The 20,092-nt window shown below is 35.7% G+C and overlaps 1 protein-coding gene across 3 annotated transcripts in view; it reads right to left on the bottom strand.

Annotated features, from left to right (window-relative positions):
* MARCHF1 (membrane associated ring-CH-type finger 1) overlaps window positions 1–20,092 on the bottom strand; it is a 235,334-nt gene that overhangs the window by 86,628 nt on the left and 128,614 nt on the right. For 2 of the 3 annotated variants that reach the window (XM_035550499.2, XM_050710439.1), the window contains one exon: window positions 9,073–9,212. The exons of the other annotated variant lie outside the window; for it this stretch is intronic. In XM_035550499.2, coding sequence (XP_035406392.1) covers window positions 9,073–9,174 — 102 coding nt within the window. In that variant the 5' untranslated portion in view covers window positions 9,175–9,212. The remainder of the gene's footprint in view (window positions 1–9,072; window positions 9,213–20,092) is intronic. 3 annotated transcript variants of the gene reach the window in all.

The following is a 20,092-nucleotide window of genomic DNA, read 5'->3' as shown; positions in this document are numbered from 1 at the left end:
CAGATCAAGATTTGAACAAATACTGCAAAACTGTAGCAGGGTACCTGATTCATGCTGTTAATTCCTTGGCCTATCTGTAGATTTGTCTCTAGAAAGCCACTACGTTTATTGTGATATTTTCTCCTCCATCTCTGTAGTAATTTCCTAAACTTATTTAATCTTTCCACTAGCAACCAAGATAGGTCTAATACCTCTGTGTCTGCAGGATTTAAGCACCTTACGATTGTAAGTGAAATTTTATCCTTAATGTTATCATTAGTTCACATTACAGAGGCTGAAGTAATAAAGTAGAAGTGACTTTCACAAAGTTACATGGAAGTTACCTACAGTGCAAGTCAGCACTTTAACCTACATAATAATCATAATCCTTCTGCTTCAGTTCATCACTCTAGCACTTTTTGTTGCTGTTTTTGTAGTATTGGGAGACCATAATTAGCAACCCAGCTAAATAAAACTAGATATTGCCTACACTTCTAGAAAACAGTATCTTTTTATATGCATTCAATGTTATCAATCTCCTCTAGCAACTACAGAGTACTCTATTTACTAAAATAAAAACGTCTTCCGATTATACATTTAGAAATGAGTCAGACTGTCAGTGTCTGGAATACAGATGCTCTTGAATTTGTAAAGTATTCAATGACACTACCAACTGAAAAACAGATAACACCAAATATTAGAATCTCCCCCACAGAGTATTTTTGGAAGAATCTGCTTATAAAGGTTAACTTCAGTTTGAAGATCCAATTTCTTTCCCAGACCACATCATAGCTCAGGGCTCTATCGAAATCTTATAAAAAGACAAACACAAACATGAGTCAGATTTCAAGAGTCCCTACTTAAGCTTCTGTGCTACAGCATGTCTTCATTAGATAAAAGGAAGAACCATGGAGAACTGCAATGAATACTCAAGCTGTCTATATCCAAGCTGTGCCACTAAGTGTTTACGACAGCCTTGTTATTTGCAGATTCATCATGCTGCAGGAAAACCCACCAACAGGTTGTGTGGAATATGAGACCATGAGATTTTAGAGGATAAAGCTGCAGAATCGCCTCCACTACTTTCTTTCAACATAAGTACAATTCATAGCTTTCCTTGCTTATTGTACTCTGGCAATAAATGAATAAGCAGAGACATTTCTTCAATGCTTCCTGTCATCTTGGCTTTCCCATTACAATGTAGGTGCTCAATTAATGATGGGACTGAAGGCTTCACAGAGCTAAAATGAGAGTAAACCATTTCACCTTAACGAAGCTTAGGTTAATTACTTGGCCCTGTCTAATTTTCTCATTTTCTAGAACTCATTTTCCAGATAGAAACTGAATGGTGATCTGGTGATTCCCTCTTTTTTTCAATATCTATAACCCTACATCATATAACTTGGAGCTTTTTGCACTTCCAACTAAATCTAAGATTTTTAAGGGACATATTAAAAACCACTAGAAAAAACATTTTTGAGCTTTCATCCAAAAGTTATGTGAAAAAGTCTAGTTTACTAAGCAATAAATCTTCCATCCAGAACTACAAAAAGCTAACGCTCTTAAAAAGATGACCTTTTTTCCTAAGTGGAACAGACTAACTGGACAGTTCCAACTGTATTTAAAAAAAAAAAAAAAAAAAAGAAATTATGAATAATTGATAAGAAAGACATTTGAACCAACCTTGTGAGCAGAAGTTGCTATGAGAAACAAAGCGCATTAAATATTGTGGACAATCTGTAAAGGGCCTGAATGCAATCTATTCAAACAGCTACACAAATATTTAACAAATATCCATTGCAAATGTCTTCCTCTAGTAATTTGATCTACTGAAAATAATTTCTTGCAAATTCCACCAACAAAAATATTTGTAAAAGTGAATACTTAATGCATAGAAAACATAAATGTTTAGATATAAAGCTAAATAACACCTTACTTTTTAAAACTTGAATAATAATAATAGTGTTATGATATTGAAGCCAGCATTCAGGAAAGCTTTCCTTTTTAATCCAGTATTTAAGGTATTTTCACTTCTATAAATGCAAAGTAATAGTATTTTTCTGCCTAGTCACCATTTTTGGTGGGCAAGTATGTCATCTTTCTCACAAGTGAAATAAACATTTTGGAAGTAAAAATTGTCATTTTAAGCCTGTTACAGAAGACGTCTAACTGAAATCACTGGTCAGAAAAGTAAAAATTTGACTACTTACTTCTGTCCTGCTATGAAACTATTAAACAACTCTGGTGTACTGAGGAAGAAACCAAGAATGGGGAATTGTTATTGGGAAGACTTACCCAAAAGATCTGGTCTACATCTGCCCTGCTATACTGGTTTACAAAAGCACAGAAAAGGACAAATGAATGCTTAGCTTTACATCCTCATAACACATTTGTCGTGAGGGCCAGAAAGCTGTGGTAACCCAGTGGCTTTATATACAATGAAAATCTAAGAGATTGGCCTGGGGTGGCATGACTCCTGAGGCCACTTACAGTTTATAGCACCCATCTAAATAAGAAAGCAATAAATAATTAACACAATACCCTCACAGGGGAGCACACAGCATTGTGCAGAAAGGTGATGCATAGCCCAGTGAGGAACATCTACCTGTAAAAGCCTGGCAGCAACACAGGACTTGGACATGGCGCCAGCTGGAGCAATGCCTTGCTCCTGCAAGCCCATGGTGCCAGTCCCAGCAGAGCCGAAGGCCTTCATCGGTGTCTCTTCTGCACAGACCATGTGCGTGTTAGAAAGGAACCTCAGAATAGAAATTGCTATCTGCTACGCACTCCCCAGTTAGTAAAAAATGTAGATTTTGTGTCATTGAGCCCTACGGTTCTGCTCTTGTAGTTCACTTGCCCTAAATTTCCCCATCAGAAGGTCCACATATTTTCTATGCAGTTAGGCCCAAAAGTTGAGGAGGTAACTTGTCTAATTTCTGTTCTAAAAAGAAGTTAAAATTCTTTTTAAAAGGTGTTAGACCATATGAAGAAAGAAAATAAAAGGTGGGGTGAATCAAAAAGTACAAAGAAAAATGGCAATATGAATCTTAGCCTAAGAATACCAGAACAAATGCTGACTTTAACTGCAAAGCTGCATAAGTTTAATAATACCTCTGAGAAGTAAACCAAACCGTCTGATCACTTAAAATATAGCTTTTCAGCACCAGAAGAATAGAAGGGATAAGCCCAGCTGAGATACAAATCTACAGCACCAGATAACAGGAGATATTTAGGATTCTCCACATCCCCATATAATTTATTCAGACCTCGTAGCTGGCTCTATCAGCTTACCTAATACAGAAGCCAGCAGCAATACATCTGAACCACAAAAAGTTGCATTTTTAACAGTTCCTTTTTTTCGATGCGTAATTAAGTGTACTATGTACTGCACCCAGCAGTGTTTTTGTTTTTCTGGAAGCTTAAGTGAAGGTTTAAACAGCATATATTTTATTATACTGAGCAAATAATTCTGCCTCTTTTGAAATCACATTTCTCTGCAAAATCTATTTCCTTCATAGTTTGATCTGCATATACACACTGTTTGGCTACTATATAAAAGGTAATAGTAGATTTCAAAAAGCAGTGTCTATAAAGAATGTTGTAGGTATAGTATTTGCGGAATTACACGTCAGCTGTTCAGCCTAATTAATGCAAGTGTACTTAATAGTTATGTAAATAAGAAAGTAATTCAGATGAAATTAACCCCATCTCCTTAGGTAATTATTTTCATCACTTACATCTAGTTTTAGGGTATTAAACTACACAATTTTCTAATAATAAATTAAAATGCTGATCTTAAACATTCCCATAACAGGCTTGCCCTGTTAAGAGAAGCTTTAAGGGATCCTATTTCACAGGATTTTCAGCAAGGAATTATACTACCATCAGAAATCAGGCAGTCAGACAGTTCAAGCTCAGATCAAGAGACCTTTATTGTTCTCAAATTAAACAGATAAACTATTCTTACTGTTACTCAGAACTTACATATTGTTTTACCAAAAATCAGCATCATCATCACTGGATGAAAACCACATTCCATCCTTTCTTTCTTTATATTTTAGAACGATCACTAACTTTACAGGAACTTTGCTCAGTCAACATCAGTAGACCAAATTTGGCAACTTGGGACCTGTGTGCCTATTTCAAACCAATAATTCAAAGGCATATTTTACTTTCTCTTGGAGAAGCAGATGGTAGCATCTGATCGCATATTTAAAAAATCCTTAAATTAGATTCTTGATCATTTGTCCTGAGTTCCAAATATTATTTGCATATAATACCATAAATTACCTACTTACTCATGTAACTATCTATCCACATATATTCACCCATAATTCTAGCAGGGAATACAGTAGGGAAAAGTAGTGTGTATTAATGACCGCAGTTCAGCATTAGGTATGTGTCCATGTCCCATTGGCCTCATGTGTTTAACAATGAACTGAATTAAGGACCAGTACATACCCAATGCAGAACAGGATGTACATAACTATTAAGAACATACATTGTGATAATGCCCAAGTTCTGAATTAGAACCCTAAGACACACTAGGTATTGGGCAAAGATATGTAAAGACCCAGGACTGCTTCTCATCAAAGCGCTTAATCAATGTTAATAAATATGTCTAAACATTATCTATCACCATAAAAATCATCTGAACTAACCATATATACATATGCTTACAGAATCACAGTATAAATAGGTATTGTCATCATGGAGACAAGTGACTCATGAAGAAAGAATTTAAAATTGTATGTTTTCAATTATATCTACTGCCCTTTCAGATGACAAAAAGCTGCAAATACTATTGCACGGAATTAGGAGCTTTGAAGATCTGGATTTTCAATTAAGGATGAAAACATTGTTAGTCTTTTCTCAACTCTAGCAGAAGTCAAAGAGAAAGATGAAAAAGATATGAATTTGCATTTAGGAAAAGGAAAAAACTGTAGGGAATAATCTGAAAAACTAGATTTTTCTGAATGAACATATATTTCAGAAGAGATAAATGTAGTACATGAAATACATGAGATTGAAAAGCAATTCAGTACTGGATGGTACTGAATAAAGTAATAATTACCAGGGGAATTAAAAAACAACAAAAGAAAAAAAAATAAACTTTTAAAACAAAATCAAATAGGAAAAGTTCTTTTTGCTAAATAAATATAAAAACTAGTGAATGGAAAAGAATAGAGGGGCAATAATCATTGAAATTGATATAGTCTTAAGGTATTGATTAAGACAATATAGTGTAGGTTTTGTCTCAAAACTAAATTAATATTTAGATACATAAATTGATAAAGTGATTCTAAACCTACATGGTATGACAGGTGTGTTACTGGATAGGGAATAATTAGTATCACAGTTGTTAGGAATGGAAAACTTGATTCAGAATAATGTGTACAACCAGCCACTCATGTTCAAACTTAAGCAAGAGCACACAAGACCTTTTAAGATACCCACAGGAACATGGAAACTTAATAATCAGTAGAGAAAGTAAAGCTGAAAAGTTGCATTACAGCTCTATAATAGTAAATATTATGATGAGCATAAGGAAGGATGAACCTTTAAAATTTAGAAACGACACAGACAAAGACAAACAAGCCCAAACCAGTAGTAAACTTAGTTTGAAAAACACTGATTTCTATTCTATTAGAGAAACAAAGTTTTGGACCAACTTTTCAGTAGTTTGCGGACAATATTATGCTTAGGTTGTAAATAATAATGGAAAAATGTTTCCAATAATATTTGAGTTTTGCTGAAATACTTCAGAATTTATTTAATTTGAATGAAGCTAGAATATTTTAACATCAGATAAAATGACACAGTATAGCTGATTTTATTAAACTATTTAGTTCAATCATTTAATGGATTTTCTTTTTTTTTTCCCCTTCTGCCTTTCAGCAATCCAGTTACTCGCTTAATGAAAAAAATAGCCATTTTTAGTGAGCAATCTGTCAGTGATCATAATCTGCTTCCTACTCCATAAGGCTCCTTTCTTTCACTACGGAAGAAAATATTTCTTTTCATAAACATTAATAAAACACATTTTCAATTTTCAGATCATTCCCCTTTGGGACAGTGGCATTGTGAAATGACCGCTTGGAGTTTTATTTTTAAAGGGAAGTAAAAATTTCTTTTGAAAAGCCTTAGCTGAAGTTGCGAAAAGGGGTGTTAAAGACAACAACTGTATTTCAAATGCAACATGCAGATTTTGTGTTTTTTTGGTGTTTTGTGTATGTGGGTTTTTTTTTTGTTTGTTTGTTTGTTTTTTTTCTCAAACAATGAATGTATTAACTAGCTGGGAAGTTATATCCAGTTTTACTACGAAATAGCTACTAAAACTCATACTTCAGAATCATGCTTTCAGAGCCATGCACGCATGGGTACGTCTCTGTTTAACTTAGCAAGTAGTTACTATCGCTATCAACAATTTATACTACATGCAATCTCTAGCACTTTCACAGTACGTGAAACTACATTCAGTCTCCTGCAGGATTCAAGAAAGTAAACAATCCTCAGAGCAGTAGGACAGCAGAGAGATTCACAGATTTACAGGATTTGATAAACTGCATGAAAATGCAAGAATTGCAAAGGTTCCATTCCCAAGACAACATTTAGCCAAATAACAATGGAAGTGAGGTTAAAGGAATGCATTTTGGCAAAGATGCAACAGTCTTAAACAAGATCTTCCTACTCCATAGCGATTCCCTGAAAAAGGCGCTGAACTGAAAAGTTAGACCAGAAGCCTTTTATTGTGCTTCCAAAAAAGCTGCTGTGATATTTTGGTGGGAGGAAAATACACATTTTTAGATGTGCCATACAGAAGACATTCTCATTAATCAGAAGTGTACACAAAAGGAAAACAGCAGAAGTGGAAAAAAAAAAAAAAGAAAGATGTGATGTATATCCCAGTTTGCTTCCCAGCAAAAGCAGACTTGGCACCTATAGTCAAAGGAAGCAAGGAGCTGTTTCTTCTTACCACAAATGTGCTCTCGACAGACCAAATAACTCTCCCCCTTACAGGAAGCAAGTTCACCGAGGAGCTGCAGTGCACTGAAAAGTGAATATTAACTCAGAAAGAAGGGGCTAGAATAGGACAGATGAAGTTACAAGTAATTTATTCACTTTTCTGCCTTTTCACTACATTTCCTTTTCCAGTACTAAGCTAAGCAAAATACTTCAGACTTAAAAGCTAAGCTAAGACTAGTAAAACCAAAACTGATTTGAAACAAGATTTTAGTTTTAAAATGTTCATAATGAAAACAGATTTTCAGCCTACAGTCCACAAGTGGGAAAGACACTGCCAGCAAAAGCTAATGCTGGAAGTCACTTATTTCACAAAGTGTTGTACAGAAAGAATAATGGTTGAGAGAGCAGAAAGTGAAGAAAATGAAGAGGAAAGCTCGACAGGCCTCAAGAGATATTACTGCTTTATTTCCTGTTGTGAAGATTATCATTCTATAGCCAACCAGGACATTACAGGACACATAGTATCTTCCCCAGTTGTTTGTATCCCTGGCTTTCTTAGGCACTTCATGAACTAAGCAGCAACCTAGAGCTTCAACAAGCTTGTTTTTGAATTTTAATGTTAATAAGGTTAAAACATGCTAACTCTACTGATTCAACTGTTATGAACTGCATTCCCAGTTCATCATTTCTAAATCCCGCCTGAATGGTTTGAGTGCTTACCTCTGAAATATCAAACTGAATTAAATGACTAGCAGTCAAGCAAAAATCAAAATATGCAAATTTTCATATATCTAATCTCCTTGATAGCTGTCTTCTATTACTAGTACTATGTAAACATTAATAGTAATAATGTTTAAGGGAAAAAAGTAAAAAAAAAATAAATATGGGAATAATAAACTTGACATTTTTTGTTTCCTGACTCATTGTTTTTTAATTAATTTTTATTTTTCTTAAAGTAAATAATTCCAGACAAAAATGACCTGTAATAATAATCTAGGACTGAACTCTAAAATTTGCAATTTTTAGTGCTGGCTTTTTTTCTTTTCCTTAGCAGAAACTTACATTCTGTATAATCTACCATTGAACTAGAAAATTTTGTACAGTCTTTTTTTAATGAGATTGTCAACAAATTTCAAACAGACCAATGCCTCCTCATTTATAGCTCTCTTCAGAATACCACATTCATCAGCAGTTAAAAATAATCATTCACTTTTCCGTTTAGATGTCATCTTGTCCATGTTTCAGCAACTGGAGGGCAGGACCTCCTGATACCTCGTGCTTCTTAGGACAGAAAAATGTTGTTCCTATTTTAAAATTTATTAAATTGGATGAGGCATATTTAACTGAATATGTTTCAAATAATCAATTCTGGTAGAGACTGAACATTTCAATACAGTTGGAGAAAAACAAATACATATGCAATTTTTGCTCCTACATACGGGTCACTCCCTTTACAAAATAATATCCGTTCTTACTCACCTAGGAAGGTCTATTGATGTAAATGGATTTATTTGAGAGAGTAAAAACTGCAGGATTAAAATTATTGTCAATGAGTCATTTAATTCAACTTGGTACAATTCATGACAACCCCAATGTGTAATTTGTCAAAGTTATATGGTCTGAACATCTTCTATCAATAGATTTGCATGCAGAAACTCAACCATCTATTTTAGGATCACATGAAATACATAAAGATCAATTACAAATCTCTCTCCCTAATGCAAGTGCAAACATATTATACCTTGTTCCTGTAACAGGCAAAGCAAAGAGCAAGCAAGGTACCTGTAGATAATGTCCAGCTGTATTCATCGGGGACCAAATGCTATTGCATCGATTAAGATCACAAAGAATATAAGTAATCCAAATCAGGACATTTCCTACTTAAACACTGCACCATTCACAAAATATCAATAGTGATTTATTAACAGAGCATGCAAGTCAGAATGGACCATGCATAACATAAAATATGAAGAAATAGCAAATGGAGAGAGTAAATAGCTATGTCAAAATGTTTCACACACTGAGGCAATGCAATAAAATGAAAATACTTATTTTTTAAAAAGTAATTTAACATCTCTGAAGTTCATCTGTGCATGCCACCATCATAAAATGCAACTTTTCACTCACCAAAGTAGAGTTATGTGAAGCATCACCTGAGACCTCGGGTGTTCTTGTGCTGTTTGGAAGTCTGTGAGGGTTACGAGCTATCGCTTGGCACCAGCCCAACATTTTCTCCTTCCACTTATCCCTTCTCAATTTCTGAAATTCTGAAAATAATTTAGAGTCCCTGAAACATTGACGCTTTGAATTTATTGCTTGCATGTCTCTGGATGCATGCCTTTAAAAACAGCTTTTTAAGTTGTATCCAAACAAGCTCATAAACATATTTTTAGAACATGTTTATTTAAAGTACTCTGATGGGTTACGCCATGCAGGTTAGAAGAGAGCTACACACTTTCATCACGTTACATGCATTAATACTATTTTAGGGTCAGAAAATTCAGTGCCTTCTCCCTTTAAATCTTTCTTAAATTGACACTTTTCTATTAAAGTGTTATTTTAAAGGAATTCTATTACAAAATAACTGTGAGACTAGCAACTCTCCTAAAACCATATAACATTTGGATACAATACCCCACATTCTCAGAAACCTCTAGGAAACAGCACTAAAGCAGTGGAAGGTATTAAAAAAGTAATAGTGGGAAAACACATACATGTACATACTCATGCCTGCACCCACCAGACTACCTGGCTTGTGTTGAAACTAAATACAATGGATGTACTGAAAATAGCAAAAAGTAATACACACACATCAGCAATAAATCCTACATGCCAACTGTAAGTTGCATGTGAAGTTTTTAGTTCGTGATAGTAACAGAAAATTTATATTAAGTAACACTAACATTCTGGAAATAGAGGACTAAGTCTGGGGGTTTTGTTTGTTTGTTTCTTAAGCGTACAAAATTTTCGTAACTAACAATCTACTTTTCCCAGCTGCAATACATAATGCAGGTCTTCAGTGCCAAACTTTGCTAATTAATTACAAAATGCAACTTGGAGCAATTTATTTTCCTCCACAACATCTAAAGCAATTTGTAATCTGGTTGTTTATAGCATTTTGAATTCAAAGTGTGTTTTTTTTGTAACATCATGAAATACAGTAAACAAAAAGATGAACCTACCCGGTTGACTGACTACTGCTTCAATGCTAGACTGAATAGATCTGGAACATACATAAAATAATGCTAAAGACCTTACATGGCAAAGTAGCACCTATTTAAAGCGATTAGCATTACGTACTTGCAAAGTAAGTTTATTTTTTCCTACAATACTCCATGCAGTACACAAGGACATGCTTCTGTTTACAGCAGGCTTTAATCTTTCCAGGTTATGATTCTGATAAACTATGGCCCCTTCTTGAATAGTTACAGTTCTATTCAATTCACTTCCACACTTACCATTAATATTTAATTTTCAAAGCATTAAATGCACTTCTCCAAACAACCTCATGCAACTGACAGTAAGGAGCAAGTGGGAACTAGCCTTAGCTTTTTCATGCTTGAAATTACTAGATGAGTGACTCTACAGGTGAAATCTTAATTGTAAAGATATGCCAGTAAAATATTAGTTACATGAAGGCTGCCACATGGGCTCTTGATGACCTGTTGAATCAAATCCATTTTTGTATTATAAAGTATTTCAGGGCATGAGTACAATCCAGCAAAGGCTTCAAAAGATGTCTAACTGAAGGGCTGGCTAAACTCATTGCCACCAACTTAGCAGCAGTTACCATTTCCACTGAATCAGAGCATCCACTGTTTTGCAAATCCTAAGAGGCTGTTATTTTCCTTGATTTCATGAAGGCAACTAGCAGAACTTGGCATACCAAAACGGTTGTTTTTAAGAATAAAACAAGCACCAGTGAAAAGTTGTGGATTTATCTTATATACAGATACAAAAAATGAATCCATGCTTTAAATTACTTTCATTGTATATCCAACATATCTTGAAGTACTTAAAAGGAAATCCAGAGAATCCGAACAAGCAACAGAAGAGTAAGCATCTACACATCCTGCTATGCAACTTGGAAAAATAAGCAGTAAACATGAGACATCCTTTGACATCCCTTTTTTTTTTTTTTCCTCAAGCTTCTACTACATATCCTAGCTAATTTCTACAACATTTGTGCTGAAATATTATTTACCAACTAAGCAGGGATGAAATAACAGTGGAATCTGATTTCTGCTTCTGCTGGTCTCCTTATTTGTTTTATTTTTTTAAACTGGAGCACACAAAGTCTTCTGAGAAAATAAAGTGCCTGCAGAAGTATTCATATATCTCTGGAATTTCCTGGTTTTCATTCAAAATTTCAAGTAGAAAGTATTTCGGTATTGTTTAGACTTTTCAAAATGAGATAAATCTTTTGGTTCTGCTGCTCTTGAACCTGTCATGGTGTTTCCTTGCATATTGTCACGTAAGTGGAGTTTACAAGCAGAGGGGGGATTTATAATACTGTATGAGGTATGGTACTGGTCATTTCAACCTGTATGAAAAGGGATGAGCTGCTGCTGCTCTGCTGAAGACTGCACTTGAGGGTAGGCAAAGAGGTAGCACTTCATTTACAATTGGCAAGTGAAGTTTGTAGAAGGGATGTTGAGCCAAATTTCCACGCCACTTGAACCTTCACAGAAATACAGCTTTGGGGAAGTGGTTCTCCATTTTGGTAATATCAATCAGTAACTCCTTAGCAGAACTTTTCACTACACACAGGACGATTTCATTTATCTCATTTGTAAAGATTGCTGAACTGCATTCTACCACGATTAGTGTATATATTTTTTTTTTCTTTTTGTGCAGACGCCTGAAAACTAGCGGTTAATTTCGGTTGGAGAAAAAAAAAGAACTTAAAAAAAATTAAAAAAAACATAATTGAAATAAATGTATGAATTTTTTGAAGTATCCTTCAGAAGTGTACAATTTAAAGATTACAGCCCATAAGAATGTATGTATGACTTTTTTCAGTTTGCTATACCTGAAGAGATATCAGGAAAAGGAACTCCCCTTTTTCTCTAAATGCACACCATGAACAAGAAGGCTGCATGTTCAGCTGGTGCAGCTCACTGCCTGGGAGCCCTTTACTGCTTTGCTTTAACCCCGAAGAAAGAACGTTAACTTGGAAAAACAACAACAACAACCAGATAACTCTTGAGAAAGTCTTCATTTTTATTTTAAAAGATTAATACTCCAATCTTCAGTTAAAAGATATTTGTCTCCAGACCACTATTCAGACAGAAAACTTCCTGACCATTCTCCCCAAGAAATATCCAGTCCTTCCAGTACTGAGAAAAGTCACTCTAAAGTCAAAGAATCAGCATAGAATCAATCATAGAATGGCTCGGGTTGGAAGGGACCTTCAAGGTCATCCAGTTCTAACCCCCTCCTGCCAGGGGCAGGGATGCCACCCACTAGACCAGGTTGCCCAGAGCCCCATCCAACCTAGTCCTGAACACCTCCATGGTATCAATCTAGTATATTTAAGTCAACCTAGTATATTTAAGCTAAGTGGATGAAAAGACACCCAAGGAATAAAACATGATTCCCAAGTTCCTAGAAGCCTAACACCAGCTTGAAAATCTGTTACACTTACTAATGCGCAGTTACTCACACGAACAGTTAGTTGAAGCTTCCTTATGAACCATCACACTCTCAATCACTTATTAAGAGACAGAGGTTTGGGTCTTCAGTGAAGAACCTTTCTAATATTCTATTACTACTTACGAATTACCATCTTACTGTTATCTGAGGCTTGTATTTTAACAGAGCTTTATGTGTCAGCCTACTTTCTTTGTTTCCAAACCTTTGTTGTCTACCAAATTTCAAGTAAACTTTTAGCAGAAATGAACCGATACTGCTGCATGTTTCAGTGTACAGTGAATTCTTCCAGAGATGTGTTAGTGTAGAGAATGAGTGCAAAAATCCACCATCTCTAGAGCCATGTACTCCTCATACTTGGGGTGGATATGAGCCAGTTCAACCCGAGAATACAATTCCACACATCACATATAAGCCTGCAGTGTTTTATACTACACAGTTTGGGTTTGATCACAGATGAAGTGGAAAAATAACTTAGTCTGAGGAATATTCTACAAAATGACTCTCTGCACAGCTGGATACTCCTGGTACTTAAAATTGACAAAGAAGCATAAACCCTAGGCAACAGCTGTAGTTCAGTATGACAAAGGTAACTACCTGAAGTCATTATGAGTTTCTACACAGTTGAGACAGGTCTACAGCATTTTAACAACTTGCAGCAGCTCCTCTCCAACGTCAGCTGGCAAGAAGTCTAGGTTCTCAAAGGTTTATGACCTATTAAGAGCAGATGTTAGTTTAGAGCTCCGCAGAGTCTATGTGAGGCATGGCTATAGTGAAGAGTGGATGCCTGGCAGCAGCGTGTGCCGTCTACCTGCGGCAACATCCCTCCAAGGATCTGTAAGCAGACCATTCCCAAGAGCAACACTAACATCAGCCCTCAGTAGGGGAGCATCCAGCCCCTTGCACACTGCCTGTACTTGTGAAGATTGGGAGCCTTCCGATTATAGGCACGGTCCTATTCTGTTCCTCTGGGGACAAAGAACTACTCAGAACAGTTGCAATTCTTGGTGTCTTTTTTTGCCTGGATGAGTCAAAATGATGTCTACGACTATACAGATCATAACTGAAAGAAGGACTTTGCATTTGCACATACAACTGAGGGATTACCACCTCAAATAAACTGCTGGGAAAAAATCTTAATTCTGTTCCTATAAATTACTTCACCCATATTTTTTTCAGGGAAACAATTTTTACCTAGAATTTAGGCAAGCAAAGGGACATAGAAAATTAGAGATTCAAGTTCTTGCACAATGTTAACACCAAATAAATAGGGGGTTAGTTAAGGATGATGTATTAGGTAGCAGCCAGTTACACAAAATAAAAGCATAACATCTCAAAAAGTTCATTAATCTGGCAAGAGAAAAGAATCGATAGAATTAATTCAGGAAAGTAATTAGATTCAGGTAACAAAGGCCCCAATAAAGGCTAAATTAAAATGATATATTATTAAAGGTTATACTTTTTGCAGTACTTACCAGGATCTAGTAACTACCATAAATCAGCAGGAAATTAAACACAAAACATACTGCTCTTTATCTAAGCTAATAGTTTGGTTCTCTGTGTTCGAAGACTCCCAAAAGCAATCAAAGTGATGGTATTTGTCCAGCACCTAAACACACTACATGACTTGACAGATCAACAAAATACTCCAGGAGCAGAGCTGCAGGAATATTTAAATGCAAATAGCCTTCAATTGCTGAGCTCTGGTAAGAGAAATATAGTCCCTGTTGTTCTTTGTGTACCACTTGTTTTAGTCTTATCAAGCTGTGACTTCCAATCAATTATTCCAATTTGAATATAAACATAAATTCATGGGCTGGAAGCACTGGAAAGCTCCAGTAGCTTGTGCTGTTTGTGTGTCACAAGGGAGCCATGGGCTTTACTTAACTAGCTAGTCAATACTGCTGTGTATTTCGAGAACAATTCCATGTTACCATGGCGTAACAGCATAAAGACTCCAAGTCTGTGTTTTTACAAATAAGAAGCTCAATCTCAAGTTTGAAAATCACCTCTGTATTTGTAGATATGTGATCATGTTAATGGCTGTAGAATATTCAAGTCCAGTACAATTTAGTGGGGCGAGAAGGAGAAAAGATGAACACGTTTATTTCACAGTAAGTAGTAAGTACCACCTACCCCTCCAAACTGAGCAGTAGTTTTGTAAAAAAAAAAAAAAAAAAATTTTTTAAATTAAATTGAGACCACCATTTTATCTACATAACTTACAATGTTTTAAAGGCTATCAGTAGGCTCAAAGGCCATCAACCTAATAAAAAAAAATATCTTCCTAGCTAATACTTGCTAAAATACCCACCTAATGTGGTAGCCACATTAAAAAAAAAAATGCAGAGACCAAGAAAAAACAAGCACACATGCCCAGAGCCCAGGAATAACTCATGACACCTAGAATGATGGTGCCGATGAAGAATCTACTGCTACCAGTTTTCTTGTATAGTTACTGCACGCACACAATCTAAGTCCTCTGCATTAAGTGTACACAAGAATCTGAATTCAAACACATTCTCACATTTCTTAATGATGGATTCCAGAAGTGCACTGCATGATGAGTACCAACCCAGTCACACCCAAGCAAATGCATTTTCCTAGCTGTAAAGATAAAACAAAGCTGTCATGTAACTTAGTTATGCTTACAAAATGTGTCACTTCAGCATTTCTTTAAAAATATAACCACAGTATCAGCACACAGCCTTAGAGTACACCCTGTATTCTAAGATTTATTACCAAGTTTTCTAGAACTAACTTAAATTGTTGAATTAAGCCAGCATTCAAAGAATCAACTAGCATCTTCTCATATTACTAAATGTTATCCAATAAATTTTCAGACTATAAAAGTTAATATTCTGATTAATATTCTGTATCATAATTAACAATATCATTATTTCCAACTAATAGCAAGCCAATGCTTTATTATTTTTCTTACTTAATGCTAAAATATATTTTGAGTTATCCTTAGCCCTTCAAGAATCTGTATCTGTCTTAATTAAGGATCCAAATTTCATTCAAAACAGTTTAATTGCTGACAATAAAATCAATTGAATATGACTGGTGCAAAATTATTGCAGGTAACATTGCTCTGACTAACCATTATATAACCACTACATCCAATAGGTGACAAGAAATCTTTAAAAGCTTTCAAAGAAAATAGTCTTTTGGGCTTCTAAAGACAGAAAAATGTAGGAATGTTTGTCTTTATAGTCCACACATTCTTTTTTGCAGAATGAAAAATATCTCTTGTGTGAAGCAGAAAGCAATTTTAAATCACTCAAGGCTCTTTAGAGAAACTGTAACAGTTTTTTTCCCTGTACTAAGTTTTTAATATTGTAATTACGCCTCTTTGCATTTGTGAAGTCTGCAAGAAAATGTTGACGAATTAGAAGAAGACACCTGTATATTATGGATATATATAAAATCTTGACATTTGTAGATGCTGCCAAGTCTGTGTTTTCCTATGCAAAGTTGTTAGAAACTATTTTAATTAGCAACCTCTGTACCACAACCAAATACAACTTTGTCTTCTAACAGGTTCTTGCTCACAACTAACTTTCTTGGGAATGTTTCGTTCATCAAAGGTTAGATGTCTCCAGTGTCTTCAGAGATTTCAAAAGCAAAGCAACAGTATGTGCTCTTTGCATGTTTCTGCCTACAGGTGAGTGACAAATGGCTGCCTAATCCTTCCACAGGATCCGTGCATGTAAATTCCAGACACATCAGACTCCCAAGCTGAAAGGAGAACAGTCTTGAAAAAAACACGTTGTTTGTTCTTGTTTTGAGAACAAGCACAAATTATGTGGTTTTGCTTTGTGAGTTTGCATATATTTAACCATGTGCGATTGCCAAGCCGCTTAAACCAAATACGTGTAAAAAATACACTGAGCACTTGGCAGATGGACCTTCTTCAGGGAAGCCACAGAAAAATCCATGAGATGGTAAAGCGATAACTAACTCATAACAAAGTTATGCGTGCAGTTATCCAAACACACGGGGCATAAGAAGCTAAGCTAGGTCTTTAATGAACTTTGTTCTGCATATGTAAAAGGGAAAGTCTATCTTGCAAAGCTTTTCCTCATTCTTATGTGGTCTATAGAGAAAAAAAGTGTGTATCTAAGACGTAAGAAAAAAAACACCTTGAATCAGGCAGAGCTCATTTTTGAAGCAAAATATAAAGACAGACAAATTTATTTTACTTAGTTAATAAAGATTAGATGTCTGAAAGGCATAAATTAACCACTAAGCACCCCTGTTTCAAAGGATGGATAATTGATACTGAACTTAAATGGGTTTTAAAGAAAATCACATTTCACTGAAGTGCCAGAAGTACAAATGCTGAAGCGTGCCAGACCGTTGTGGTCTCCCCTCTTTGTCGGAGAAGTACTTTTAATAGAAGCTCTGTCAAATACAGTATTTTGGGCACGTGTGTGTGTGTATATACATACATATATATCTTTTACAGTCCTAAGTGTGGAAATCTCATGCTCGTGAGCAGTTTGGTTACTGTACCTGTGACAGGTCTGCCAGATAGCACCTATACTAGATGAAGGCCATCAGTGCCAGAACTGAAGGCCTATCCTGCTGTTTAGATACTCTTGCTCTTATAATGGACTCTGTAACAACTAGTGCAAGACTGGCTATATCAGAAGGCCACTGCTACTTTATCTATGCCAGGTCTTAATATTATTCTTACCTAATTTCAGATAATTTTCAGAATCTCTTTCAGGGTGAGTGATGCCAGAATGACAGAAATGCAATCACCGCACCCCAGCTAAGCCAGCAGAAACACTTCTGTGAAATTCTAAGCTGCTCCTGTAGGTTCACTCTCTATTCAGAAACAAGATGAAACAAAACATTTTTAAATAAAAACTTGATAATAATAATTAAGCGCATTACACCCAGCATATTCCCTGCAGGTACGCTTTGCCAACTCTTTAAGGAGAAAAAATGTGGCTACATACTATTGTTGTGTTTTGTTTTGTTTTGTTTTTTAATTAAAGCACTTAAATAAGTGTTTTATTTAAAATTTCATTATTGTTTTTGACTCTTTGTGCATTATTTATTCCCCAAACAACACAGTGCAAAAACATTACCATTAAATAAGAGCTCATCAAATGTTTAATAGTAGGAAAACACTTTAAAATTATATTTCTGTCCTATGAATTAGGCTTTTAAGTTTTGCTTCTTCTTTTTTATTTTTTTTATAAAGTCCTATAAAAATAAAGTTCAGGCTTAATTTGAAAATATTTGAGGACACCCTTAAGAATCCCACTAATTCTAATTTAGAGAACCATGCTGACGTTTATCCAGCCTTCTGGCCCCTCTCTGGATTTATTTATCTGTTCAGTAAAACGTTTCTGTTCATATCACTAAGTTAACTCCAAACATAAAAACTAGACGTGCTACACAATACTTCAACTATTCTTTCATTCATACTTAATTTATCCAAGCATTTCCTGATTTTCTTTTTGACAACATCCAGAGTAACAAGACTAATTGCTTCCAATAATTATTACAGTATAATTAGAACCCCATTAAAGCATTATTTCAACTTTTTGAGTTCTAGTTTTGAACTTAGGCATTCAGTCTAAGGTCTGCCTTTTAATTTGTTTTCTGGGATTGCAGTTGAAAATTACCACAGTAACATTATTCAAAAAATCACTCACATAATTTTTAACTGTTAGGCTAACATATACTTTGTTTATGTAACGGAATAGTTATTTAAGCTGTTACCAGTAACTGCAGCATTAGGCCAGTAGGCCAGTCATTATTTATAACTTAAATAACTGGAATCCGTTTATCCTGAAATACCCTGAACAGGCCATCTGTTACAATTTTGTGCTAGCCGAGATCGGACCCACAGTGATGATCTTCGCAACACAAACCAGAAGGGGGGGCCGTTTGAAGTCCAGTCCTAATGGTATGAAAAAGGATTACTTGCAACAGTGCATTTTAGTTAGTTTAGTGGTAACGACTACTTAGCGGAATTACTTCACCTTTGCTAAAAAAGAATCTAAATTTTCTGCCCTCAGTAGTCCTGCTACAAGTTTTCATCAAATGGAATTTGGCTCACATTGATTTATTGGGTAGCATAACCAATTAATCGTTGATAACAACATAAGCCTTGCTCAAAATATTTAGCAGGATTTTCTTTATTACAAACCACACAACTTAACTTGTTCCAATACATGCAAGTATTAGAATGAGTCCAGAGGAGGGCCATGAGGATAATCAGAGGCTGGAGCACCTCTCCTGTGAGGACAGGCTGAGGGAGCTGGGGTTGTTCAGCCCAGAGAAGAGAACACTCCGGGGAGAGACCTTACAGCAGCCTTCCAGTACATAAAGGGGGCCTACAGGAAAGCTGGGGAGGGACTCTTGGTCAGGGAGTGTAGGGATAGGACAAGGGGCAATGGTTTTAAACTAAAAGAGGGTAGGTTTAAATTAGACATAAGGAAGAGATTTTTTATTGTGAGGGTAGTGAGTTACTGGCACAGGTTGCCCAGAGAAGCTGTGGGTGCCCCATCCCTGGAGGTGTTCAAGGCCAGGCTGGATGGGGCTTTGAGCAACCTGGTCTGGTGGGAGGTGTCCCTGCCCATGGCAGGGGGTTGGAACTAGATGATCTTTAAGGTCCCTTCCAACCCAAGCCATTCTGTGATTCTATGAACTTTCAGTGTTTTAACATGTAACTTCCAAAAGAATACCAAATTTCACCTAATTGCAAGTCTGTACTTTTAAAATAGAAAATATCTGTACCTCAGTTTCCAGAGGTGACTGAATTTTCCACCAACTAACACTCAGAGAAAATATTTCATGACTATTCATCAGTCACAGAACAGCTAAAAATTTGTACTGGTGGATAATCAGGAGCAAATTTCTTACAAGCTCTACTTATTAAAAATAATAAGGAGCTAAATGCGGCCAGAAACCAATGCAACAATAATGTTTTATAGAATTATCTAAAGGAATATGAAGGCAAATGAATAAAGGTACTGACAGCTGAACAAAACCAAAAATTTTGTAATGCCAGACCATAATGAATTACTAATTATTTTCCATACAGAATACTGATTTTGCTTCTTTATAAAACACTAACAACGCAGGACATGCAGTTACTGTAACAGCAATACTCATGGCTGTCAGCAAGCTAAGGTTCATGGAGCTCGTATGTAAAGCTTATATATAAAATATATATATAAAAATTCAGATGTAGTATTTGCTGTGTTTGGTAATTAAACGTAAAACTAAAGCAGAGCATCAGCTTCTCCTGTTTCAGACTAAGCACAAAGTAGGCATACAGCCCCTTGCTAGTATTTCTGAAGAACCACAAAGAAAGCAGACATCAGCAAGGATACCGATGAAATGGAAAGTTACAAGACCGAGATCAGGATTGTACAGGAGGAGACAAAGGTAATGCTTCATGGCGCAGGGATGTCTCCCTTCTCCTGTCTCCCTTCAGTGACTGGGCAAACGTAAAAAGGTTTCCAGC

This window comes from Cygnus atratus, chromosome 4 (genome assembly GCF_013377495.2).
Source record: "Cygnus atratus isolate AKBS03 ecotype Queensland, Australia chromosome 4, CAtr_DNAZoo_HiC_assembly, whole genome shotgun sequence".
In the NCBI taxonomy this organism is placed as follows: domain Eukaryota; kingdom Metazoa; phylum Chordata; class Aves; order Anseriformes; family Anatidae; genus Cygnus; species Cygnus atratus.
The sequence above is the reverse complement of the archived record's forward strand: the minus strand, read 5'-3'. Positions and strand labels throughout refer to the sequence as shown.